Source organism: Corvus hawaiiensis, chromosome 1 (genome assembly GCF_020740725.1).
Source record: "Corvus hawaiiensis isolate bCorHaw1 chromosome 1, bCorHaw1.pri.cur, whole genome shotgun sequence".
Taxonomy (NCBI): Eukaryota; Metazoa; Chordata; class Aves; order Passeriformes; family Corvidae; genus Corvus; species Corvus hawaiiensis.
Window position 1 is genome coordinate 42,203,844 of NC_063213.1, and position 26,894 is coordinate 42,230,737.

General features: G+C 35.5%; 1 protein-coding gene across 3 annotated transcripts in view; it reads left to right on the forward strand.

Annotated features, from left to right (window-relative positions):
• Positions 1-26,894, forward strand: part of ZNF385D (zinc finger protein 385D) — a 427,739-nt gene that overhangs the window by 84,533 nt on the left and 316,312 nt on the right. For all 3 annotated transcript variants that reach the window (XM_048302099.1, XM_048302081.1, XM_048302090.1), the window contains exon 2: positions 3,063-3,341. In XM_048302099.1, coding sequence (XP_048158056.1) covers positions 3,068-3,341 — 274 coding nt within the window. In that variant the 5' untranslated portion in view covers positions 3,063-3,067. The remainder of the gene's footprint in view (positions 1-3,062; positions 3,342-26,894) is intronic.

Here is a 26,894-nt window from a genome sequence, read left to right on the forward strand (position 1 = left end):
TTCTAACCATATTCCATGTAATTTTCCAATAGGACCAGCTAAGCATTCTTTTTCTCACCAATCAAAATTGCTGCCTAAACATTTTTACTCCAGAAGATGGAAGTATGCAATGATGCAAGCATGAGCTGAAGTCCTGTTGCTTTCATGAATTAGGCTGCATGTGTGTTGGTTTAAACACTGGTGGGTCTTTATGCGAATTTATGAACTTGATGTATTTTTTTTCCCATTTCTTTAAAAATGCTAGTTGGAGTGGTAAGTTGTATTTTAAAAGTATGCCAGCAAATTATACTCAAATATCTCCCTCTTTTTTATCACTTGCCGTCTTTATTTACTTGTCTATTAAGAAATATTGAGTAAGAATGACTCGGAATGTTTTAATCAGAAACTGCTTCTGTTTTTAAAAAAAATTTCTTGTTTTTGATTTTTTTTTTTTAATGAATCATTTTGTGCCCAATCAACATACTGAGTACTGCTAAGTAATGCTGGCTTTACAGCAAGTGGTTTGCACAGGTGTTTAATATTTCACTTTAGTCCTCTAGCAGTGCCATTATATATTCATAAATCACTGTGTATCTGTAAAGAAAATGGTGATGGACTGTAGTGTAATATATATTTCTGAAACTTCTGTTTTCCTAGTTGTTACCTAAACTCCAGTTATAAATGATGCCCTTCCTCCAGATTTGAGAGTAACGTGGACATACACAAAAGTATTTTGCAGCTCTAATGACATCACATGCTTTTCTAATGGAAGCACATGGTAGATGCACAAATCAGTTATTCCCAAGGCGGAATTTCCCTTATTAGTTTATTGTGCCGTTATTGAGTGTGCATTCCCTAATTTTGTTTTCTGGAACGAGATTAGAATGCAAGACAGATTCTATATGCCAAAAATAAGACTTTCATGGATTAGACTGTTTTGATTGAAATATTAGAAGGATATATTAACATGCTAATACACTTTATTAGGCTGCCAGCTTATGTGTGGAAATATTTCAAAAGGAATGAGATGCGTACACATAGCGTGCAATGTTGAATTTACTAGATTATATCTGCTTACAAAGTTTTATATCTTTGTTGAAAAATCTGTTTTGTTATAGTATTCTTATGCCTATATGGCTAGCACTATAGGTCTAGGGATATATTGTTCTTGTAATTTTAAATTCATACTGCTCTCTAGTGGGGAATGCCTTCAATGCAATAGATTACGTATATATGTTTATGTACTGCTTTGATTAAAGACTGAATTTACTAATTTAAAATTATTTTAGGCAGATGAATCTTTGAAGTGAACAGTATCTCCAGCAAACTCCAGAAGGGCTGAGAGGTTGATAGGTTTATGCTGCTTCCTCAGAGAAACCTCCTCCTCCCATTAGGAGAAATATGCTATAGGTCTGCTATTGAAAGATTCTACAGTCTCATAATGTCTTTCGGGACATTTGTGATTTGTAGGTAAAAGTTCCTATCATCACTGTTGGTATAATAGCCTTGCTTTAATAAGTAACTACTTTTATGCTGATTGTTTTTTCTCTCTGTAATTTTGCTTTGGAGTGAATTGTTTAGCCTTCTTTCTCATCTCTTGCTTTCAACAGCTACAATCCTAGATAAGAGTTGACTGTACACAGAAGCTGATAAAATAATGACAGAAATAGTTGAGTGAGGTTAAAATCTACAGCAAGTGCGGAGGTCCTCTCAGACCTGGGTCTGTACATTCTTAAATGAAATGGGGTTTAGTTAGCATAAAAGAACACAATGCTAGTTAGATAGCAAGAAAATCTGAAAACTGAGATTAAAACTGATTTGAATATTTGAGATAGATTTTAGATTTTCATCTTTAGATAAATTTGTCTTTGTGATTTGACTGGAAGACAAAAAATGTCTTTAAATCCTTGGGAGGTCTGGCAAAAAGTTAAGCTGATGAAATTTAAGACATCTGAAGCTATCTGAAGAACGATTTGCAGTATTATGTTGCAATCAGACCCAAGTCTGGAGGCTTGTTTAGGATTGTTTATTTAGACACTGAAACTTTTCTGGATCTGCCATTAAAGACCCATTTTCTTGTGTCACTGTAATAATCTTTTTTTGTCTCTAGGTTGATTGATTTGTCAATTAGAGACCAAATAGTGTCATCGTATTTAAGGCTGCAGTAATTTTGTCACTCAAAGTATAGATTACATTCTTTGTCTAGACCTTCATTTATTCACTAAGTCTGGGGGAACAAGCACTTTAAAGATTTATATGGTATGTAAAGGTCTCATCAAAATGCTAAGTTGGTATAACATTTTGCATTCCTTGAATAGTAAATTAGGTTTGCAGTGCTCAGAGCATTTCTTCACCTGTGCCATTTCTGCTCCCTTTTAAATCGTGGAAGCTCACAGTTACACCGGTTTCACTTGAAGTTCTGCAGATGGGATTATCTTCTCATTTCTGTAGTTGTTGCTGTTTGATATTAGCTGAATCTAAGTTTACTATCCTTCAATTGTAATCCTGTGTGGTTAAGATAAGAAACTAATAACATGTTTATTTGTCTTTGAACTACTCTAAATGAGAAAGTTATGAAGTTATTAGACTTGGGCTTGAAAGCAATCACAGGAAGTGGAGAGAGGATGTCTGGAGTTGCTAAGTGTTTAATAAACTCAAGGGTAAGGTCTGTGCATTTAAGCTTATTGAGCTACTATACAAGACAGGTACTTTTTCTTCTGTTCATTATACCTTCTCCCCCTTTTTTTCCATTGGCTGAAGGGCTGTTTTCTCTCACATTTTTTTCTCAGCTCCTGCAGTGTTTTTACCTTTTCTTTGATAATTTATCACAGAGGTGCTGCATCCACATCTGACAGGCTCAGCTTTGGGCACTTGACTGTGGAGTTAGTCAAGTTACGTAGCAGAACTGAAAATCTTGAACAGAAAGCAAAACATATGAGTGCATATGAAAGCAAAATACAATGTTAAAATATAAAATGCAAAAAATTATTTTCTGCCTTTTACTGGTTTGCAGATGTTGCTGTTTTGTTTGTATTATTTTGTGTTCTCATCAATCTTCTCTCATATGTTTTTTTTCTTCTCAGAAAATATGAAGAAGCCCTGGAGCCCCGATTTACCAGTTGATAGCCAGTCATACAATTCAGATTTCACATCTCTCCCAGACCAGGAAGGTGAGAAAGAATTAGCACCTGATGGCACTGAAGAAAAGAAGGAGAGAGAAAAGAAACACACCAATTTCACTTTGTGTAATGTTTGTAACATTCAGCTAAACTCTGCTGCTCAGGCACAAATCCACTACAATGGCAAATCCCATCAGAAGAGGTTAAAACAGCTCAGCAATGGAAATCTCAAAAGTGATAATGGTAAGCATTATAATATATAAACCTTTGCCATATTTTGATCTGAGAATTGCAGCACTGTGCATTTTGTCGATATATATTAATCTAAACTTTGTTTTATTCAGACAACAAATGCTTTGAAGTTAAAGCAAAGGCTCTTGGTGACTTCAGAGTGCTGGAGGTCATCCCTAGCATGAGCATCTGGCAAATAGCTAAACATATACCATCTGTGTTATTACCAGAGTTTTCATTTTATATTTCGTTTACATAATGATGTTGATTCAGATTCTTTCTCTTTTCATTTGCATTTTGATGATTTTCAGCATAATCAGTGATATGCTGTACTTCACAGTCTACTAGAAAGGTTATCCTTGTTAGGGGCGTGTTTGCTTTTAATGAATGTAAGGTGGTTGTGAAATAAATTGAAACAAGTACATTACACAGAAATACGTTCCCAAACTCATTTCACTTTAGCTTGCTTACTCCAGGTTCAAACCACAGCTAGCATATGTTTGTTTAAAGGTCATGGCTGAAGTCAAACAGAGGTGGAACAAAACTTATTTTGGCTTTAATTGTTTTCATTGACAGTTTTGGGCAGAGCATTTTGTAGTAGGTGACATACTCTTTTATAATCAGAGTGAATTGTGATCCTCAAAGAAAAACACATTTGTGGTTTTTTTTTGTACTAAGGCAGATTAGATAATAGAGGAAAATGATAGCCCCCGACAAGAAAAAGAAAAATTATCATGTTACAATTTTCTCAATTTCATAACAGGTAGTACTCAACTTTGCTGTACCATGTATAGGGTTGTACTGGATTGTTCTATCTGTTTCTGTGCACCATGTCAGAGAAATAATTGTGTTAATATGATGTACTTAGGACTTTCAGATTTTCTTTCTCCAGATCACACATGTTGCTTACTATTTTGTAGCTTGAGTTGCTTCCTGCCCCACCTGCAGAAGGATAGGCAAAACAATAATCCTTAGATAGAACTTCATATTATTATTTTAATAGTCTCTGCATTGTTCCCGCTTTAAGAGTGGGGAATAACATTGATAGGTTTCTGAGGTATGTTGGATGTGAGTGCTTGTCTGTGTATGAGGTGTTGCTCACTTCTGTAAAACACAACAATAAAACAAATAACACCTCCATAAAATTCATCAATACAATTAATTTTTTATTTAAGTGGCAGGCAGGACTGCAGCATTTGGCAATGTTCAGAGTTCAGAAGACTTAGAAAAAAATGCTACTACCATTAGTAGGAGCTGTGGAAATTCATAAAGAAAGATTGATTTCCTAATTGATTAAAGGTGCAATATGGTTATCCACAAATGCATTCTTTATAAAACCAAATAAGCACAGTCTAATTTATTGCTATCTTTGGTTAAGAAGAAATTGTTATTGTTATTATTAGCACAACAATTTTGCTAATGATAGAAAGTTTTTTTCTGCAGTTCATTTTTCCACTTTAATCCATGATAAATAAAGAATTAGTGATTAAGCAATGTTGAAATTAGTATCAAAGAGCTTCAATCACGGTTCAACATTTATATTCTGGAGAGGCTCAAACTAGCAGTATAGCAGTGTATTTCTTATTTCCTCCTTAAAAGTATTCTATGTTGCGTGTAGCTGTGTGTAGTGAGAAAATAGCTGATTGACTATCTAGGTCTTTGTTTCAAAGTGCATTTATTTTGGGGGGTTATGTGAAACTTTAAGATTTTCAAATCTGGCAGATCTCTGAATATCGTCAAAAGTAGCAATCCACTGAGAGAATAATGTAGTGTAAAGTATAAGGAAGGGATTTTTCCTATATCACCAAGTTCATTTCTCTTCAACTGAATGTTATAAATTAGAGAGACCAGTATTAAATATTTCTTGCTAGAAGTTAGAACTGAATTAGAACTGAATATTTGAGTAACCATCTTCCCCGCATCTTGAACAGAGATGCTGTTTGAGATGCCTTTTCTAAGTCGAATAAAAATCAGAACAGGAGAGTTCTTTCACAATAATAGGTTTTGTCATAACTTGTATATCTGAAATATGGGCAGCATTTTTTGAGCAAATTATTGTTGTGTTGGTGACACCCCACCAAGCTCAAGTGACATATAACCATGACTAAACATGTTATGACTTGACCATTGCAGTTTATCATGTACATGCAGGTGGTGCTTTTTGAAGGTTATTGGTGTGACTGTTAAACATGCACAGCATTGTTTTCTCAATGTATGTCAGAAGAATACTTTAAGAGAATGGTATTTCTTGTGTGGAAGTCTGATTGTCACAGAAGACAGCTGCTATGCTTTATGTCCAGGTTAGTGACACAATAATTCTAGAGACTAAATTCTGCTGTAAATTAAAACTATGTAAATGTTCTGCTTTATGCATTATCTTCTAAGGTTTTGTCATCATAGTTACTTATTATGTCTCATGACATATGAGTGAAATATCTGTACTATGCACAAGGAAACTTAATTTCTAAATACAGTGTTTCATGAACTGTACTCTCAGTTGTATATGCCTTTGCAATGTTGGGTGCTCACTTGGAACTATCATATGTGGAAAGGTTGGGGAACATATCGGAGTTGTGTTTTCTCATTTTGTTTCATCTCCAAATTATTCCCACACAGCAGGATAGGTTTGTGTGTTCTTTATCACGAGGGGATGTAGAAATGGAAGATTGATTCATACGAAACAAAAGCCCACGTGTTGTTCCAAAATAATTTGCAATGGACTGCTGAACAGAGGTAGGGTTCAGCTGCATTAGCTGTGTAATTAGAGTTGTCATGCTACAGTCATCATCTTCCAGCTGTGTGAAGTAGCTTCTGTCTGTTGGATGTGAATATCAGAACATTTACTATGTTTGAAGATCTCTGCCTGATTTCATAAGGTAAGTTGCTTATGCACAAAGCCTGTTAACATCTGCAAATATATAATCAGTAAATAATGTGCACTGTGGGGTTAAAAGCAGTGTTTCTTTGCTGCTCTGTTGGTATCTGGACTGTATTTGAATAACCAGCTATACTCCGAAAAGTTTTGTTAGTTGCTTTATCTATCTGTCTGCTTGGCAGCTGTACTGTGTGATACCCATGTGGTTCCTTCCTGGGGCAGAACAACCTCAGAACAGCCAACTGTGCAGCCACAAAAGTGATGTGAACCCAATGTTTCTTTTGTCATTACTTGGTACATTGGTTTGTGATGACTTAACAGGACATAGTGAGACATCAGCACTTCTGTTGCTGAACTGTATGTGCTTGGGAGCAACACAATTTTCTGTGTAACTTCCTCCTAATAATTGCCTTTTACGTCTCTTAAAAAGACTTCTCACACTTTCCTCAGTATAGCCTATAAAATATTCTTCTTACTGGTGCTTTTTTTGCCTTTCTGCTCTCATGCTTGCGGTGGAAAGGTGACAAGAAAGTCAGTGGAGATTTTGAGTATGTTTTGGGATTAAAAGAGGGCAAGATGCAGTTCCTATCAGGTCTGCTGACACTCTACCACTTCTCATAAAACCAGCCTGGACACTGTGGGAAGAGGTGACCTCTTGTGGGACGTTGTTTATTCTGTCCAGCAGGAGCAAAACTCACATTCCTACTGACAGAATGGAAAAATAACTGTGGATGCAAATGTATAGCAGCACCAGTGAGAAAGCTGACGTTTCTAAAATTTTATGTAAACCAGAATTTCTTCTGTGCATTCTTTTGTGTAAATTGCTGAATCATCGTGAGTGAATGAGGCATGGTTAGGACAAAACCTAAAACTGCTTTCCTCTGCAATACTTCCTACAATACATTAGAGAACAAGTGGGAAAATAATAAAGGAGGTGAGCAATGTCACAAAATTAATAGAATTCCTTACACTTTAAAAACTGATTTCTGAACCATTATTCTTTTGAAACATAGGAGGCAGTGAGGCATTTGGTGGTAGTTTATTCATCTAGCTCTCTAAATTCATAACCCAGACCAAAGACTATCCAATTTAGTATGTTTTATGTACTATCTTTTAAACTAAACCTGAATACAACTACTTTTTTTTCACTGAAATTTCACTGAAGTAAAATTTTATTGTAGTGTCAACAAGGACATTGAGTACATGGAAAAAAGGAGCAGAAAGTATCAGAATTGAGCATCCTTTTTTCCCCCCTTGCTAATTTCAAAAAGCAAATCCCTTAATTCAGCACTTATTATTACTTTAGATTGAATAACAATTTGATTGTTGAGGTTATGTTACGCATATTATGAAATATGCACTAAAAAGGAACATTTATTTCCCACATTTTATTCTTCTTTTTCAACCTCATTCAGTAGTTGAATGTAGTTTCCTACAACAGCTCTTGAGATGGCAATTTCCTTAAATCTATGCAGTAATTTTTTTGCACACTGGTAAGAGAAAATGTTTAATCTTTTACAACTTCTCTTTTACATCTAAATCCTGAATTTTTACTAGTCTGCAGGTAGGAAATCCAGGTGATTTATCCAAACTGCAGAGTTTCCTTCCTTGAGCTTTTGTGTTGCTGTTTATCTTCCGTCTCTGTGCTGCTGTTGCATTTTACACCTCTGCTGTCATGTTTCGTGATCATGAAAACTGATGGGGTAGACACATTCTTGCTTTTACGTGGTCAACCACCAAGTTAGGGGCTTTCAGGGAAGTGGTGTTATCTGCTCTTCTCATTGTGTTAACCCTCCTTTCAGAGGAATAGGATTGGATGGGACATTGGAGAAAAGAGGAAATCTTCAAGTAAAGTATGTTTTCCTTCAGATCAGGTGATTTTCTATTAATTTCCAGACAAGTAAGAATTGTCAGATCAGCTTGAGATGTCCCTGGAAGTCACATTGCTAGGAAACTTTTTTTTTAATGTCATATTCTGATGCAGAGCTTCTTGGCCAGTTAACAGTAAATCCAATATGTATTTTCCTCTGGTTTTAAGCTTCTAGTTTGTCGGTCATAGATGCCAGTATCTTGTAAACCATCACAGCAGGTTCCTTCTGGGTATTTGTAATACCTTCCAAATGTCAAAGCTGGAGATTTCTGAACAAGTAGGACTGGCTAAGGGCAGTGTGTCACTTCCATTGCTTCCAGATGTAAATCTTCCTCCTTATTTCAAAGTGCTTGTCTGTTTCCATCATGTTCCTATTTCAGTTAGTGAACTATTAGCAGTCTTTGCTTTCAAGAGCACTTTTGCAAGCAAGGTATGCTTTTAAAGCACCACTTGTGTTTGCAGAATCTTTTTTATCTTATTCAGAAAGGTAATATCACCATATAGGACATCCATAGTTCACCACAAAGTTTTATCGCCAGGTGAGTGAGAGAACCTTAAGAGCCAGCTCACACTAGCCACATGCACAATGTTGATATTTCCTCTAATAAGCATCATGGGATCTACTTGGCTTTGTGAGTATACAAAAAGGATGAATGGATGGTAAATGTGGACAAACTCTTTACATGTATGCAAATATCCATGTGGACTTGCTGTAGTTAGCTGTCTGCTATTACAAATAAATGCAAATGGACGTTGGTAAATTTTAATACAGATCAGTCACAGGTAAAGCTTGGCATTGCAACAAGTTGTGGGAAGGCTGTGAGGAAAGTTTATGGAGTGCACTTGGAATAATTTCAATAATGGCATGCAGTCACATAGATAAAATATATTTTAGCAATTTCCAAAACATTCTCTTGGATTTGGAGGGGAGAAATCTATAGAAGTTAAACAGTTTTTCACATGGTATTTCTGGCAATTGGTCCACTGAATAGCATGACAGGATGTTTAAAAAGTATGGGAGCCTATAGAACTGTGCTTTTTAAATATGGATAATTCTTCAGAAGCTGGGGGATAAGTAGAAATTTATGTCTAAATATACTTAAAGTATTTTTGAAGTTCCTTATTATTCATCAAGTGCACTTAAGATGTGCTTATGTCTTCCATTGAAGTATAGCTCTGGTCTCAACTAGCAAATTCCTTTCTTTTCAACCATCTTAAGTGCCAAATGAATAAAACACGCTGTAGCAGCTTATTATGAATCCAACTGTTTAAGGTGTATGGAGAATCTCCACCATAAAGAACATCTGCCCAGGGTCTAAACAAGCCTCTAACTGCAGAGTCAAAAAGTTACAAAGAATTCAGTTTCCTGCCTGAATATAAGACTGCACAGATTCTCTTTTAATACCCCCAGCTGTATACAGTACCCTCCTTTTGGTACCATCTTGAAGCAAGATGCTTAGTAAATTGCCTTCATCTAAAAGACATGGGTGTTTGTCCAAGAGAAATTCAACAGTGGCAGCTGAAACAAGTTTAGAAGTGGGTCCTTCTTTGCTGCCTTTTAACAAACCTGGATAGGGTCTCTGAGAACTATGTGAAGACAGTTGGAGATGGTGTCCTCAACAGCTCACAAAGGCTGATGTTATGTGCAGATTAGAGGGTGAAAATCTTCATCCACCATGTGCCTGCTTGCTACATTTATTCTTCCATACTCACAGATCTTACTCTGCATGTTCCGAATATTGTTCTGTCACAGTTTGCTTGTCCTTTTCAGATATTTACAACCTCCTGTTTTCACGCCCTTATGTTGCTCCTAGGTGTGCAACTCTTTCTTCCATATTGAAAAATAACTGGCCTTTATGCCCTCAAATTTGTGTTTAAAATACACTTGAAAAAAATGGGACAGCTGTCATCTTTGTCTTTGAACTTCTACTTAGCATCAACATAGCCTCTTTCTAATCACTTTTTTGTTTTTGTTTTTGTTTTTTTTTTTTGAGGCTAGGACCTGCCATATAACCTATTTATCTGAACTAGTTTTTCTCTCCACTTAAAAGGTAATACCATTTTAGGCAGGTGATATCTTCATGTTTTTACTGTGGCAGGAATATTGATAAGCAATGCCAAGTTAGCTGGATAAAGTTCAGTTACTCTGAGAACAATGTATGTCCATCTGTGTTGTTTCTGAACGGTATGAGGGGTTGGTCTGCCATTCTTTGCTTCTCCCTGAGTGTGGCACCATTCTCATTTCTGAGAACTCTGGCATTTGATCTTGTATGTACAGATACCAAACTGCTGAAACCTGTTTTGCAGGCTCTTCATTTAGTTCTGCTTATATCACTAGGTCCAATATAGATTATGATGACCATGGCTTCTGTCCAGACCTTCTCAGTAACTTGTCTTCTTTTAATATGATGGGATTTTTTTTTTCCCCTGCACTGGCATCTGGTAGGCAACAGATCTATGCGTCATGACAACGCGCTAAGTTTATCAACATTTCCCGGTATTAATTTACTAAGAGATAGTTTTTCCCATATTCAGTCATTTTCTTATTTCAAATGTAAGTCTGTAGTCCTCAATGAAGCTGTAAAATGATAACTTTGTACCTCTCATGTAGCATAAATTTTAAATTTTTAGGATATCACAGAATTAATGCAGAATTTTTGAGCTATATCTGAGTAGAAGAAAAAAGTAGCAAATATAAAATGTAAGACAAATTTCACTACTGCTGACTTTTACTTATTCATAGGGTTTTTTTCCTCTGATTCAAAATACACTGTCTTCCTGATAGTCATGTCACTGAAATCTTTAGTTAACTTCTTATGCTCTGACATATTTCTCAGTAGTGGAAATATGTCTCAAGATTGGAGATTTAAGACCCGTGCCAATGAAATTAGTTCCAAAACCTGTTGATTTCAAGAGAAGGAGGCAAGTTCCTCGCTCTGTTGAGGAAATTAATGATAGCTATGGTGGCTCAGTACAAATCATCAAAGAAGTACCAGTTCTAATCTACAGTTCTGCTATTGTGGGAGTGAGTTAATCTGTATGATGTCTTTCCTTTGTGTCTCACATTCTTGCTTATAGGTTAGCCTGGCTGGAGTCCCCATGCAGGCAGCATTATAGGTATATAGACGTAATCAAGATTTCCCCCCAGTTTTTCCATAAATATGAAATTAGAGGGCTGGAAAGATACACTGATTGTAAGCAAAGCAGCTCACTTACTCTTTGGTAATACTTTGTTAGCATTACTATTTAGTAAAACTTTGTTCTATAATAAAAATTCAGATTTTTAAAATACTTCTCTAGAATCTTTGTCAGAATAATATATTTTTAAATGCAGGCCCTCCCTGGTGGGGATGGTGTATAATTTATTATACAGAATATAACAGCTTTTTGATTATAAAAGCAATATTGAATATTTCTTTTTTACGGGCTTTAGCAGCATGATGACTATTAGATTAGAACCAAAACCCAGAGTCTTTCTCTGTGCTGAATTCTAAAATGTTGTAGAAGAAAAAAGAAAGTTAATGAAGAATAATTTTGTGATCATACATTTTGTGATTTTTAAGAAATTTCTTTCATAGTGAAGTACAGTGAAAGGAAAACTGGAAGTGTAAAAATTATTCACTTTGGTATTTTGACTATGATTGGTTAGTAGTTTGGTAAAGATTATTCAGAAATGGAGTTTTCTTCTGTTGAACCTGTCCCATTTGGGAACACTTAACAACTCATCTGTCCCTTTTTGGCCAGGAGAACACCATTCCTGCCTTTGATTAATTCTCATTCCATCCCAAAAGAAGTAGCAATATTGTTAAAAAGTGAGTAAAAATTTCCTCCTTCCACTTTCATTCCTGTTCTCAAACTCAATAGACGTTTGAATCTTGACAAGTTGCATTGTGAATGGATGTTTTTTCCACTTGGCAAACACAATAGAATTTTGGTTTTTTCTTGGTCCACAGTCTTATCTATTCTGATAATGTCCTAGTTTTTTCTAGGGTATTGTTTTGGTTTGCACCTTATTTTTAAATTATTGTTATTGTGTTGGAGTTTTTAAATTTGGTTATCAAACTGAAGAAAACCAGTGATTACATCACCATAGTTCTGACTCTGCTTAGCTCCATTTTCCTCACATTTGATACAGGAGCTTTGCCAAAAACAGACCTAGGTGCCCTTGTGGACAAAAAATTGAATGGGATTCATGAACTACACACTTGGACAGTACTGTGCCCAGTTTTGGGCCCCCAGTACAAGAGAGACATCACTGTAAGGGAGTGAGTGTGGAAGAGCATCACCAGGATGGTCAGGTTACCTGAGCACCAAAGAGAGGTTGACAAGGCTGGTTTTATTTACTGTGAAGAAAAGAAGGGCTCGTGGGGGATCCTTTTGCACTCTTCAACTTCCTCGAGGGGCTTTTAGATAGAAGATTGATGTATATGAAAGGGCAAGAGGGGAGCATCACAAATTTCAGCAAGGAAAGTTCTGGTTAGGTATATGGATAAAAGCATTCAGAACTTCATTGTAAAAGTGGGTAAGCACAGAAATGAGTTGACCAGAGAGGATGTGGAAATTATTCTCTGGGGATTTTAAGAACTCAACTGATCTAAGCTTGAAATTACTTCTGCTTTGGGTAAGAGGTTGTGTAAGTTGCAGAGATACCTTTCCACATGAATTTTTCTAAGGTTCTGTAGCAAATACTGGAAAAACTTCGGTTTTAAAGATTCAGAGGCCTACTTGCTTGATTTACATCAGGCAGGACCAAGATATATATAGCCAAAGGCTCAGAGTTTTCTTCATAGCTGTATGTTTAAAAAGGAAAAATAACCAAGAAAATTCCACTCTGAATGTCAGGGTGCTGAGGGTATTTGGCAGAAGCAAGGCAAATACAGTAAAATCTGTATTCTTTGAAAGGCTCTGAGATGTAAAATGAGCTGTTGAAGCCTTTTTTCTACCTTTATTTTTTTCATCAAATTGCCTGTAGCATATACTCAGAACTGCTGTTCATCCATGTTACAGTCTGTCTAGTTAAAGATTATAAAAATAAAATTCTTGTCCTCTAAAAGAAGAAATGTAGGAACAAAGCTGTGCGGATCTTGGTTTTAGACCTTTATTTCTGTCATTAGCAGTGACAAAGAGAAGAATAGATGCTGCGGGATGCAGTAAAGAACATCAGATACCATGTTTACAGTTATGTTTTAAGACAGATGGGATCTTCATAGCAGGCTGATATTAATAATCATTCAAAATTTCTTTTTATTTAAGTAAATTGGCTTTTAATCTGAACCATTGAAGATTTCAACAGTAGACGTTGTCATGTAAACATTGGACTGATCAAACAGCTCCTTAAAAAAATTATCCAGTAATTGATATTGAATTTGTTTGTGGGTTTTTTATTTTTGTGTGGTGTTTTATTTTCTGACCAATCATATCCCATCATGAAATTAAATTATTATTAATTGAAAACTAATTTTTGTATGTTTAGGGAAACACAATTTTCTATTTAGAATCATCAGTGTAATACAGTTTCAGAAGTACCACACAGCAGTAAAAGAGTATTCCTCATGTTTTAAAATCTTGAAATATTTAAGAAAAAAGCACAGCAATTCATTGTATTGTATTTGATTCTATCACTGACTCTTTTGATGCCAGTGACCCTTGTCACAAACAGATGAAATATGCTTGAGAAAGTCAAAGAAAAGATCCCAGAACTGTCAAGCTTTAAGAAATATATATTCAGAATTACAGTGTTGGCATTTAAAGACTTTTTGTGAAATAAATTCTTTCAAGAACAGTGGCAAGCTTCTCTGGTCTTAGAAGCACTCCAAATTAAAAGATTGTGGAAACAAATAATGTTGCAGTTAAAGAAAGAACAACTAAATTACCTTATAGCTGTCATAGAAGTTTCAGTACGATTCAAGAAAGAAACATTTTAGTTTTACCAATGCTTTAATTTTTTTGCAAGCCAGAAGAGTTTATTTCAACAGATTGACTCTTAATTTTATCTCTGTAGGGCTGTATGTATGTTATAAATTTAATTTTCTTTTGGTGCAGGCTAAATTTTGTAATGTAGGTTAGTTTAATCTGTTATATGCCTGCAAAATTTTTTGTAAGGGAAATAATCTGCTTTTTTTGTTTTTCCTTGGATATTGCATACAGCCCATCCTACAAAATCCATTGACCACATTAATGAGAGTACTAGAGGGTCAGGCTAATTTTGAATATGTGTGCTTCTGAGTACAGTGATTATATATTCATACACACACATATTTACACAAAGCTCACTTTATTCTTAGTCTGCATAGGAATTTGTTAGTTCTTGGCTAGTATGGCAGAAAATTCCAGTGCTATGCTTTACAGGAAGAGCCTTTGTGCACCATCTGCTGCTTAGCCCAGAGTCCTGTATGGTAGTCAGCAGTTAGTTTTTAATCTTTGAAAAGTGTAGTCACTGGTGGTTTTTTTGTTTGGTTGTTTTGTGGGGGTTTTTGATTGTTGATTGTTTTTTTTTTTTTTCTGAAGTGTTGAAGTAATTTATTATTTAAAGGAATTTTCCAAATAGTATGTGTTTATTTTGTCAAATCAGAAATCATATTCGTGATGATTTCAAATGAACCTCAGGAGGAATAGAGTTTTTCAAATGGTTCCAGAAAGATGAATTACATTTCTTCTAACTCAGTTTTTATCAATTTTTAGACATATGCAAATTTTATAGTCCAGAAAACCTGCTCTTACACTGTGTGATGTAAGGTTTTTTCCTTTCTTAAATATTTATATTCTTTTATTCAATAAACTCAAGAAAGCTCCTCACATATTAGTACTCATATTATGATACAACTAATATAAATCAACACTTAGCAAGAATAGGCATTATTACTTCTGTCAGATCTCTAGACTTATGTTAGTTGTTTATAGGGTTAATGAAACATCATATCTATATGCAAGACTTTTTTTTTCCCCTGGGAATACGGAGAGGTATAGTTACTCTGCAGTGCTATTAAGATATCCCTGCTGTATTCTAGTGAAGACTTGTATTTCTCTCTGTAGCCACTCTTGTTTAATTTATTGGAGAATGATCTTCAGAATATTGCTTTCTTCTTTTGCTAACTAACGGTGGATATTTTATGAAGTGTCATCACGGAAAGCTTGAGTGTTCAACCTTATCTGATCCCCAAAGTTACCGAGAAAGAGACTTGTCACCCTGACTTACTGTTTGTGGATATCCAAAGGATTTTGGTTAATGTGTTCTGACAGAACTCTCCATGCTCCACAGTTCACCTGCTATAGATGTTACGTTCAAATGTGCTGGCTGAAGCAGCTTGTGCAAACACGAAATGGCAGGGCTGGTGAGTTAATACAACAGTTTCTTCAGAAAGACAAGGAGGGGATGAAAATAAATGATATCTGCTTCATCCTTTATATTCCTTTGATAATAAAGCATTTCACAACGTTCTTGAAACCAATGCAGACAGAAGTATATACACAAAGCACAGCAGGATTTTGAAAAGTGCTCAGTTTGTTTATTTTGTGTACAAAACGAGCCTAAGTCTCCTTTTCTCTTGATATTTTGTAAGGCTGAAAAACACCCAAAGAAGCCCTATGGAAAAGACAGCATATTATCCATACCAAGGGCAGTATTCTGGCCAACAGCAGCTTCCTACTAGACCATTTTGCTGTAACAATATGTGAGGTTAGGCTCGTACTGTTTAATCTCGTGGAAAACTTTAGAAGGCCTTGGCTCCTGTGGAGAAGTGCTCTCTTTGGTAGTAAAATGCCCTTCACAACACCCTGTGAGCAGTGGCACAAACCCCTTAACAAACTTATATTTATGCAGAATGAAAGGGGATCAGTGCTGCAACAGGAGGGGACTGGCTAATGAGGGGATAGTCGGATTTGGATGGGGCTTGGTCAGTGCTTTTTTCTGATCTGGTGGGAAAATCAGTCATGAAAATTCATTTTTATAGGATGGGATTAACTTGCAGAGGTAAAAACAAATACAGGAAATTATTGCAATGAGTAAATGAATAACTGTGAGGATGACTGAGGAATAGGGGAGGGAACTGTTTGTCTTGCATATTCAAGTAATTGAAAACCTGACAAAACGTAGAATATATTTTGTTTCCTGACCATCTTGAAACCATTAAGGAAATTAGCATAAATTTCCATAGAATTCATGTCACATTAATTTGAGTGCCTGGTGCATACATTTCCTACTCAGATGGTGGGCTCCTTCTGCCAGACGCTGGCAGGTTGGTGTAAATTACCCAGCAGAAGTTGGAATGTTCTTTCATTGCAAGCTGACAAAGAGAAAGATGTATGCACAAACCCAATACTCTCCCCAGATCTGCAACTCTCTCATTTCTTCCTCCATCTTCTTTAAGGAACCCTGGGAAAAGAATTCGTAGTCCTTACCTGAGGAAAGCTTCAGTGAAATGCTTATCTGAGAACTGCTTGATTTTGAGCAGGTTAAAGACTTCAAAGTTCAACTGTGGCATTTCTCAACTTTTTGGATCCAATGATACTTTATTTTTCTGCTTTTGTTTTTAATCCAGACTTTAAAAATAGTGCTTCTATGCTACACAAGTTAAAAAAGAAAAAAAAGTTCTTAATAACTGGAACTATAATTTCAAGAAATGACACTTCTGTGTTGTATTTTCTACCCCATATAAGTACTAGCTAGATGATACAATGCAAAAACCACCTTCCTGCTTGACTCAGCAGAAGGAAGAGTTATCCCAATTTATTTAATGTATTTTTTTAACACTTAAGTAGTGAGCAATGAATCACACATTTGATCTGAGGAATCCAGATCTCCTCGCATAGAAAGCCTTGGGTGAGCCTTGGAATTTTTCTCATAGAAATACAAAACATACCTAACCCTTTGTATACTTTACTAGAAGAAAAAATCTCTTAGAGTTTAAGAAAACCCTTAGCGTATTTGTTCTGTTGCAGTATCATCAGTTGTTCTTCTATTGCTAGTTTAATTAGATCATGATGTGTGTGGAATTTTTTAATACCATATGGTAATATTATATTGCTATGTTGGCAGTCCTCAGGATGGGGATTCTGTTACCCTTATCACTATGTAAGGCAGAAGGAATGTGAAGGCCCCAGAATAATACTATGAGTAGCACAAAATACTGGTAGCATCAAAAATTAAAATTAAGGTTTATTGCTTTGGGTTTTTTTGGTCTAAATTCACCTTGTAATATGCAGCCATTTTTCCTCTTTGCTTGTCTTTGGTGGTGAACCTGGGCATTCAGACATACCTTTCTATCAAATTAAATTGCAAAGAAATAATTCCCTCAGAAGCTCCCTTTCAGCTTCATTACAAACTCCTTGTATGAATACTGCAAGTGTTGGCAGCTATATTTTCATGATGTTTACAGTATTTTTTTTTTTACCTTTTCTTCTTTGTGAAGATCAAGGTAACTGGTTTTTATTGTTCAGCAGTTGTTAACATACAAGACCTAATATTCCCACACGTATAGTAAATTTTAACATCCTTGGCTTTTTGCAATTAGTAAAAAAAACCCTGGTGGGTATTTAATTTACCTGGCAGTGCATTGGTGTTTGAATCTACTGCTGGCAAATTCTGGAAGGGTTTTTTCTGTGTGAATGCTGGGGGGCTTGATCTGTGATTTTTTAAATGCCTTTGGGAGGTGAGATCAGATGCGTAAGAATGTGATTGTGTTTATTTTTTACATGAATCCCACTGCTAGAATCCTTAGGGATTTGCTGTATCAAAGATATTTATGAGAATATTGCCCTTGGCTATGGTTTGAAAGGGAGCAATGTAGGACAGGGACAGATGAAGGGTAGGCAAGCTGGTGACTCTGGTCATAGAGAATGTTGAGAGTCTCCTAGATCTGGATACCCTTTCTGATGCATAGCACTCAAGTAAATAGGAGAGTAAGCAATATTCAGCAGTCACATTTCCACTTGAGAGGTTTTTTTGTTTGTGTATTCGGTTCCTGAATGTTCATAATTTCAGAAACAGCAAAGCATGACCAGGATTAATCACTCAATTTATGGATTCAGTATATGCTGTTGTCCGTGCCTGGCCTCATCTTATTTGGAGAGCAGGATCTTCAGGCATGTGACTATTATATTTAAGCTTTGATGTGAAGCAAATTTTTGTTGTCTGGTCACTTGAACTTCTGTGTTCTTTCAATTTTCCCGCTTTAAAGGGAAGAATAGGGCAAGATAATGGCAATACCTTCTGGCAGGTTTGTCACAGCAGTTCCTCAGCATATCTACCTTTAGGTTTTCCATGAGTAATAGGTAGTAAAAATGATGAAGCAAGCATAAAAAGGGGAGAATTGTAAAGCCAAGTTCTATCTGAAGTTTTTTTTTTCTGAGGATGTATTGTTCTAGTAATAAGAAGGAATTATATGCCTTCAGTTCAGCCAAAGATCTTGAGCATTACAGAGAATTGTTGGACTCGATGATCTTAAAGGTCTTTACCAAATGAAATGATTTTATGAACTAGCCAAAGTGCCATTTAAACAAATTAAGAATCTAACATTTACATTAATGTTGCTGACCAGAATAGTCCCATAATCTGTTAGTAATATACATCTGCTGATCTATAAAAATATGTATATGCATGCACATGTGCACACACATACAGAACGTTTTAATTAGTTGCTGAGATAATGTATGAATCTCTGCCCCTTTAAATGTGCTGATTGAAAAATGAAGAATTCCTGCCCTTTAAGTGTTCAGCTTTCACAGAGGTTACAGTAAATCTCTTAATCTCCCAAGCACTTATTCTCCTCTGTGTTTTTCGCAGACATTTATCCACAGGACATTCATTTCCAATCTGTATTTAAATCCAGGAATAACTATGTGGGCTTTGAGCTATCTGCTTTCATGCACTGCTAATGGGCTCTATCAAAGGAACTCTGGATGAACTGGTGGGGGGGAAAGAGATTCAAGCCATGTTCAGTTTCTATTTCATCTTAAACTGAGTCTCTATTTATTTTTGGTGAAGAGAGCATTAAAGAAAGCAATTATTTAGGGGCGAAGGAAGGGCAGGAAAGATCCACAATAAAGGATTTATTTATTCTGTCTTTATAGAGAACACCAGTGTATCAGATTTTCAAGCTTATAATGGAGCATAGTTGAATTTATCTGCTGAATGGGTTGTGAGGATTTGAAACATATCCTGGATTTTTGTCAAATACTGTCAGCACTTTTTTTCATATTCCTTACAGAATTTGTAGTCCAGAATCTTGAATGTAAATGGTCATAGCTTCACATTGTTTTGTAAATACACAGTAACTCAGAATAGCATGTTCTTCCATTACTTAGTAGATGCTTTGCAGTCACTGTGCTGAATGGCCCATTTCTGTAAGAGAAATGTAGTATTAAATTAATATTATGTTGTAAAAGAAAACACAGAAACATAATGTCTTTGAAGTAGTTACAATGAGGCTGCCTCTTGACCTTTTGGCATTTTCTCTTCTGCACATCAAAGAATTCGTTTCAGTTTTATTCAGAGCATATTAAGGGAGGCAAAGTGAGGGGGGTTGAAAGAAAATGTGCTGAGGAGACCTTTAATTCTGTATTTCCAGCCTATGTAAAATAGCCTCAATTTGGAAACTATACTAAGATATATCCAGAAAAACGTTACCCATGAACATAAATCCTTTAAACAATGTTTTTTTTCTTCACAACAACTTGCTTTTAAACAACAGAAGAACTCTGTTGTTTTCTTCCCATCCTATTTTCTCTTCATTATTTCTCTTCTCTGTCTCCATTCTGTGAGCATTTCTCCAGAGCACAAATCCCGCTTTTTGTGCAGTGTATTTTCTGACCTTCCCTGAACCAGCTTGCTCTGGTGTTTTGGTATTATAAACATGCTGTTTTATCAAAAACAACTAAATAGCTTTTGGTCAATAACAACAAAATGCATTTCTTCTTTCCTGCTTATAATATTAGCTATACTTTCAGTACTATTTGTATAAAGATTTGGAGGAGTGGTTATTATTTTCTGGTAAATGTGCTTAACTTTTGAAATGTTACCTTTGAAGATATTCTCATTAGAGAGTGATAATAAATCATTTGATAGAAGATTTTTGTGTATCTTTCTTAATTGCGTGTTCTGGTCTCATGTGGAGCTATCAGTGAAAATAAATAGGCTAATTAAACTGCAATGCTATTAAATTCTTGCCAAATTTGGTTAGACCCTCTTTCCTGGTGCTGGAAAAGTCTAACTCAAATCATCAGTCATAGCATGAGTAAACTTCTGGATAGATGGAGATTAGGAAAACATTTCCGGTCAGATCTTGTGAGATGCTGCTTACCCCTTTCAGATAAAGAGCTCCGACCAAAGACAGATTTGGAGGGAAGCAATAGACTTGCACCAGTATCTTGGCCTCTCACAAGAGTGTGAAAAGGGCATTGGAAAGGACTGCTGTCTTGTACCAGCTTGAGGCTGGACTTCTTAATTCACTGATATGCATAACCTAAAGAACAGATGATAATATGGTCTAATGAAGTGTTATCCAGCTACTCAGTAAATGATTGCCTGAGCAAATTTACTTAAAACACTCTGGTGCCAGGAAAAGGATAGCAATGGGTCTGAAACTTGCTTTTTATTTATGTATTTATTTTCCCTTCTTAAGGGACCAAATCTCTGTCCAACAATTCTAAATATGTATCTGCCTCAGTAAATTTATACATTGTGGGTTCTCTAACTCTGTTTTCTTACTGCGTTAAGAGAATGAAAAGTGTTTTTTGTAACCAGGAAAGTATTGCTTAAGATCACTATGCTTTTTAGGTTATTTAAACATGAAGCTGACATATTGGCCTGTGCAACGACCTGTCCTCACACTGCAGATTCCTAGATAAAACTGAAAACAAAAGTAAAAAAAAATGTTCAAAGTGGGATAAAGATAAAACCTGAAAAAAGGTGATTTAAAAAATTGGATAACTTTGAAGTGGGAATTTTCTAAATCTGGAAATTTTCTCTTTCATTAAGTGTTCAATGGCTTCTTTTCAAACACAATGAGTTTTTGATCACATCAAGTTCTTGTTTGCTGTAGAATGCTGCATGTTTCTGATAAATGTCTGCTTCTTAGCAATAACATTTCTTAATAGAATTGACCACAGCAGTAAATAGAAATTGTCTGTGAAAGAAACTTGTTTAAACTATCATTTAACTTGCAGTTGTAGAGTTTTACACTGATGAATTGCTCATTTAAAAATCAGGTGGACTAGAGCCCAGATAATTCTTCTTCACAACTTACTGAATTTAGTCTTAGTATATTAGGACCCTAGATTTTACAGCCATTCCTTTATATTTTAGTTTTTCAAAAGTAGATTCAAGGACGTGAGATAGACCCATGCTCTTCAGGAATTGAAACCTTCACAAAACCTGATTTCTGTCTCTCTTGTTGCAAAGCTTGCAGACTGGAACATAAATTTCTGTTTCTCGTTTAGAGATTTAGGTTTTAATATTTAGCATTTAAGCTTAATTAATTTCCCCAACATTTTATAACTGCATTTAAATTAGGCTGGTTTTGATGGCTAATTATCATGAATTTATGGCTGCCTTGACATTTCTAATACACTCATTATTACAGTGAAATCACTTAAAAACTTTAGTACATTTTAAGTTGTTTACTTATGAACCGTTTATTCATCTGCTTTCATGGGAGAGCACTGTGGCAGTAAGGACTGCAGGTACTCAGTTTGCTGCTGTAAGAAGTAGTTTGTATCAGCCTCTCATCTGGCAAATTATCTGATAGTCCAGCAGGCATTTTCACCTACTTGTAATACCAATGGGGAAATTAGTAATGAAACAAAATTTCTCAGCCAGCCCAAATGCAGGTGTGGAATATAAAACATTCACGTGTCCTGACTAGCTCAAAATCTTGCAATGAGTTTCTGGCAACCAGAACTTGAGTGAAGGATATATGATTCAGGTTTCAGTTGTCACAGCTTGCCTCTCTGACATTTACACTCCAAATCTGACAGGTAATTCACTTTACCAGTCAAGGTATTTTCATCAAAAACTGTGGTACTTCTCTTTCTTTATCCACAGCTCCCTGATGAGAATCCATTATATATTTAATTAAGTCTTTTGAAAAGCAGTAGTGTAAAGCTTGGTTTTGTTCAAGGACTTTTAGTCTTTATTAAGTTTTGTGTGGTAATAATTTCTGACTCTTGGCTTGTAATATATATTAAACTTTGTCTTCTTAGCAGATCTGCTGTCATAAAATTCTGAAGAGATCTGTGGTTATATTGTTATGTTTCTAGGATTGCAAATGATAGTCAGCTATGTTTCTTTCCCCAAACCTTGACACAGGAATGGTTTGTGAGAATACTTTCATGTCTGCTTAAGCTAATTTTTCTGTGAATTTTAGTTTGAGGATTTTCTTATTCCTAAAACAATGACAACAACAACAACAAAAAACCAAACAAAAAAACCCCAGACCACAACCCCCCTAGTAAACCACCAACAAAACAAGCACATGTACCTCTTCCAATCCCAAACTGGACAAACCCAAACTATAGTTGACGAATTTTTTTTTATGTGGTAAAAATTAAACATTTTAATCCTCTTAGGACATCAGAATAACTTACAGCATAAATGTTATGTTATGTACATTGTGATAAGGATAAAATTACAAGTAGTTCCACAGAAAACAGGAATGGAAATTTGTAGCTACATTATTTCTTATAATGCTCAGTTTATGAGATGTAAAGATAGGGTTATGAACTGGAAGCTGCACAAGTTTTCAATACCAGGCATATTCATAAATCATTTTACTCCTCTGAAACATTGTTGAACTCATGTGAGGCAAATTGTACATGCCAAAAAATCATGGTCAAATACTCAGGCTCAAGCCAGTGAGCCATGGCTCCACTCACTTCCATCAGCCATTCAGAGCTTTGTTCTCTGAGGGTCTGCTGCTGCTGCATGGAGGCTTCTGTCACTGTAGTGACTTTTTCCTCTTTGTTGTTTTTCATAGCCCATTTAGCTGTAATGGATGGATGGATTTTAAAACCATCTGCAGCTGCTATTAATATAACTTTTCAGTGTGTGTATTTCCACAAGCTTTTGGTAACAGCTGTTTGAGCAGAACTCTTTTTTATTTACTTCCTTTCTATCTAATTTTACAGTACCATTTCCTTTTTTTGCTTGTTTCAGGTAATATTTGACTATCAGAAAATGTCAGTCATAAAATTAAAAGAAAGTCCTTTGCAAATGTCCAGTGAAGTATTTGAATTTTAAAAGAAAGTACTTAGTGTACATTCCATGTTAGGAATTTAAAATCAACACAGTTTATTTTAGTGGTATTTCTGTCAAGAGCTTATCAGAAGTTTGAGTGTTACTATAAAAGCCCTCTATTTTAATTATATGTATGTGTGCTCTTCTGGCAAATAATAGAAATTATTTACTGTAAAAGTTATATTCAGCCTATATTTATTGGGAGATTTAAAAATACTCTTGTGTTTTAACAACTTCCTCAACAAGTCACATAGTGTGCTTTCTCCTTGATTACTGTTTGATGTGTGATGTGTATATCTAGGTAATAGAAATACTTTCTAATTAATTAAAAGCTTATACAAACTTAAGAGGTATATAGGTTTTAATGATTAGAGATTATTGCTGCATTTACACATCCATGGAGAAATATTTTGCCTGATGTGCAAAATACTTCTATTCTGCATGAAATACCTTCAGTTAATGTTGTTAAAAATTGGGGTATGCAGGAAAAATCAGTGACCATTTTAAAAACAGTTGACTGAAAATAATGGTGCTACTTATGTTGGGAACAATAGAATATATTTGCTCCTTTTTGTGTTCTAGAATGACTTTTGATAATTTTCTTTGAAGTGACTGATTTTTTAGACATTTGTGGTACAGTAATGTCAAATTTGCCTCTTTTAACTAGAGGTAGGAGTCCCCAGGAGGAAAAAATAGGTTTTGTTGTAGTCTTCAGAACAACAGTATATAAGAAAAGGAGAAGTCTCTGGAAGTTTAAATCTTTTCAGCAGCAACTTTTCTTCCACAACAGTCATTCCTCTTGTTTGACTGAAACAGGATTCCCATGCTCTAGTAGATGCACAAGTTACCATTTTGAGCAAGTGACAAAGATATTTTTTATTCTTTTTTTTCCTATAATATTTTTAGATAGTTTAATCAATCTATTTACCATATATATTGTGGTGAGGAATAATAAAAAATTTTCAATTAAAAACCTTCATCATTTAGTGATGATTATGCCAGCTAAATTAGTTCTTGATGTTACAAACTAAATTGATGGCAATTAAAGGACTTAGTATTAGGAAATAAATTGAAATACATTGTTTCTTGTCTCTGTAAGGAGGTTTGGCATTTCTGCCAATAGGGTTATATTGATCCTTCTTCCTTTGTGTCTCACACTTTGTCAAGCTATTGTTTACAGGTTATTTGATGTTATAGTATTTTTCTTTTGGCATTAGGAATTTCTAAATAGTTCACTGCTTTGTAAAGTCTTCTGGAAAGGCAAGAAATGTGGGGAGATCACTTTACAAACAGACTTTACAGCAGGACTGTTTGTCTTCTAGACTGTAATCTAAGGTAAACATCATATCCTCTCTAAAGAGAGACAAACTCTCTTTGGAGCATATGATGCTTTAAATGGAGATTCTGTTTTGAGACCAGAACATAGATTTTTCTTCTACTACCTTCAGCGTGCTGATTGGGTAAGATTAATTTAAGTCAGTCTTAGGGATGTGGCTTTACAAATGCAAAAAACCAGGACATTTCTGTGATAGGTCTGTGAGTTCCAAAATTATTCTTCTGGCTGTGCATTCTGGTAAGTAGCAGGTTTAAATGGCAGCATTCCAGGCAGAGTATGGGGAAGAAGAGAATGCTGTTTTACAGCCCAGCTTTGTAGGTTACAGCCATGACTCTGATAGGTATTGTACTGCTTCAGCTGAGGAAACTCCCCTGGTTCCTTTCTCAATACCATTGGTAATAAAGCTTCTGGATTGAGTACTCTTTATTTTATTTTTAATGCTAGTAAAAAGACAAAAGAATGCAAGTTCTTCCTTTCAAGTCATATTGCCTGTTTTCACCACAGGAATTCTTGTATCTCTCTGAAATCCAAACAAGTTTTGTGGCAGGATACCTTGTTGAATATACTATCAGATGTTGCCACTTTTCTTACCACAATATTCCTAGCTACTGCTAGTGAACACCAACACTGAAGCAAGGGTTGATTGTTTTTCTAAATATGACTTAGCAGCACTGCTTGTATTAGATGCTAACTTGTAGTGCTTCTTCTAGCCTGACCTGAATTTCTTGGGGATTTACAGATATATTATATTAATGTACCAGCCAGACTGCATTAAAATGAAATACAAGTCTAGCTTTTTTTGGCAGGTGAAGTGCTTAACAGTTCTACCTTCTAATCCTATCATTTGAAAGGAACAAAAGAAGCTTGATAGTCTAAAACTTAGCACTATGTTGCTTTAAGGAGAAAGCTGTCTGTTTTTACATCATCTAAAGCCAAATGATTCATGACAAAACCAGAGAGAATAAGTCTTTCTTGCTGAAACATTATTTGACGGGCTAATAGTAGAACAGGAGATGCATTTCTGGAGTAAAAGATAATAGCTTGAAAACGCTGTCTTGGCTAGCTTTGGCTTATGTAGCAAAAATGTTAAGCCCCTCCAAAGACAACCTTCGATGACCCATATGCTAATACTTCCTGGCCAGCATTACTCCTGATTACAAAGGAGTCTAATAACCTTCCTTGGCAGAGATTGCCATCTTCTCATGTCACCAGTGATCTCTAACAGCAGTACTGAGTGAGTGGGTTCATGGGAGTCCTGCACATTTTTGCACTGTTCCACAAAGATCTGCCCTGTATGCTTTCATTCAAAGTGTGCTTTTTTGGAATATGATGTTATTATTTGCTTCTCCAAGTTTCAAATATGATGTAAGAATAAACATTGCAGTTTAAGTGTTTTATTTTGCTTACTAACAGAGACTTTTGTGTGACAGCTGCTCTAGGGGTTGTAGAAATGAGTGCATAGATATATAGGAGAATTTCTGTCTTGAATCATACTTTAATCTGTGACAGGATACATTCACATTTTATAGTTTGTTATTCCTGCTATATTCCTATGATCTCTTGTTAATATTCTTGTATTGTTGCTAAGAAAAGGTTTTTCTGAAATAAAGGCTGTGCTTAAGTTTTTGTTAAGCTGTGGTTTCCCCATTAGAACATTTGGGAACTACCTTCTCAAGAGTATGCATTTAAGAACTACTTTTTTGTGTATAGCTAACAGAATTGTGAATGTCAAAATTCCCAGAGACAGCACTTAGTTTAAAAAACAAAACAAACACCCAAAAAACCCTCCAACCAACCAACCAACCAACCAAAAAACCCCCTAACACTCAAACTCCCTTATTTGGGGAACTTAAACTAGTTACCTGCAACATTTCCAGAATATTTCTGCATCTACCACAGTGATTCATATAAGATGACACTACAGAAATGGGATTAGGCTAAAGAGCTGACTCTGAGTTGGATTTTTAAAGTTAAGAGGAACTCCCTGCTGAACTGCCTTGCCTGGTTTGTTTTTCAGAACATTCTCAATGTGAGGAGCATGTGAAGGCTAGGTCATGGTTTACGAGAAGTCACTTGATACTGTCTTTCCATGGAATACTTGAAAGGCTTTGCTGGAGTATCACTTGCTCTGTATACTTGAAGGTGTTTTCAAAGTTGTTTTTTATGCCACAGCATAACATTTACCTTGAATGCTTCCAATGGGGGATGAAAATGTTAATCTTGTGAGAATATGTTCTTTTGAGAAATATTTTTAA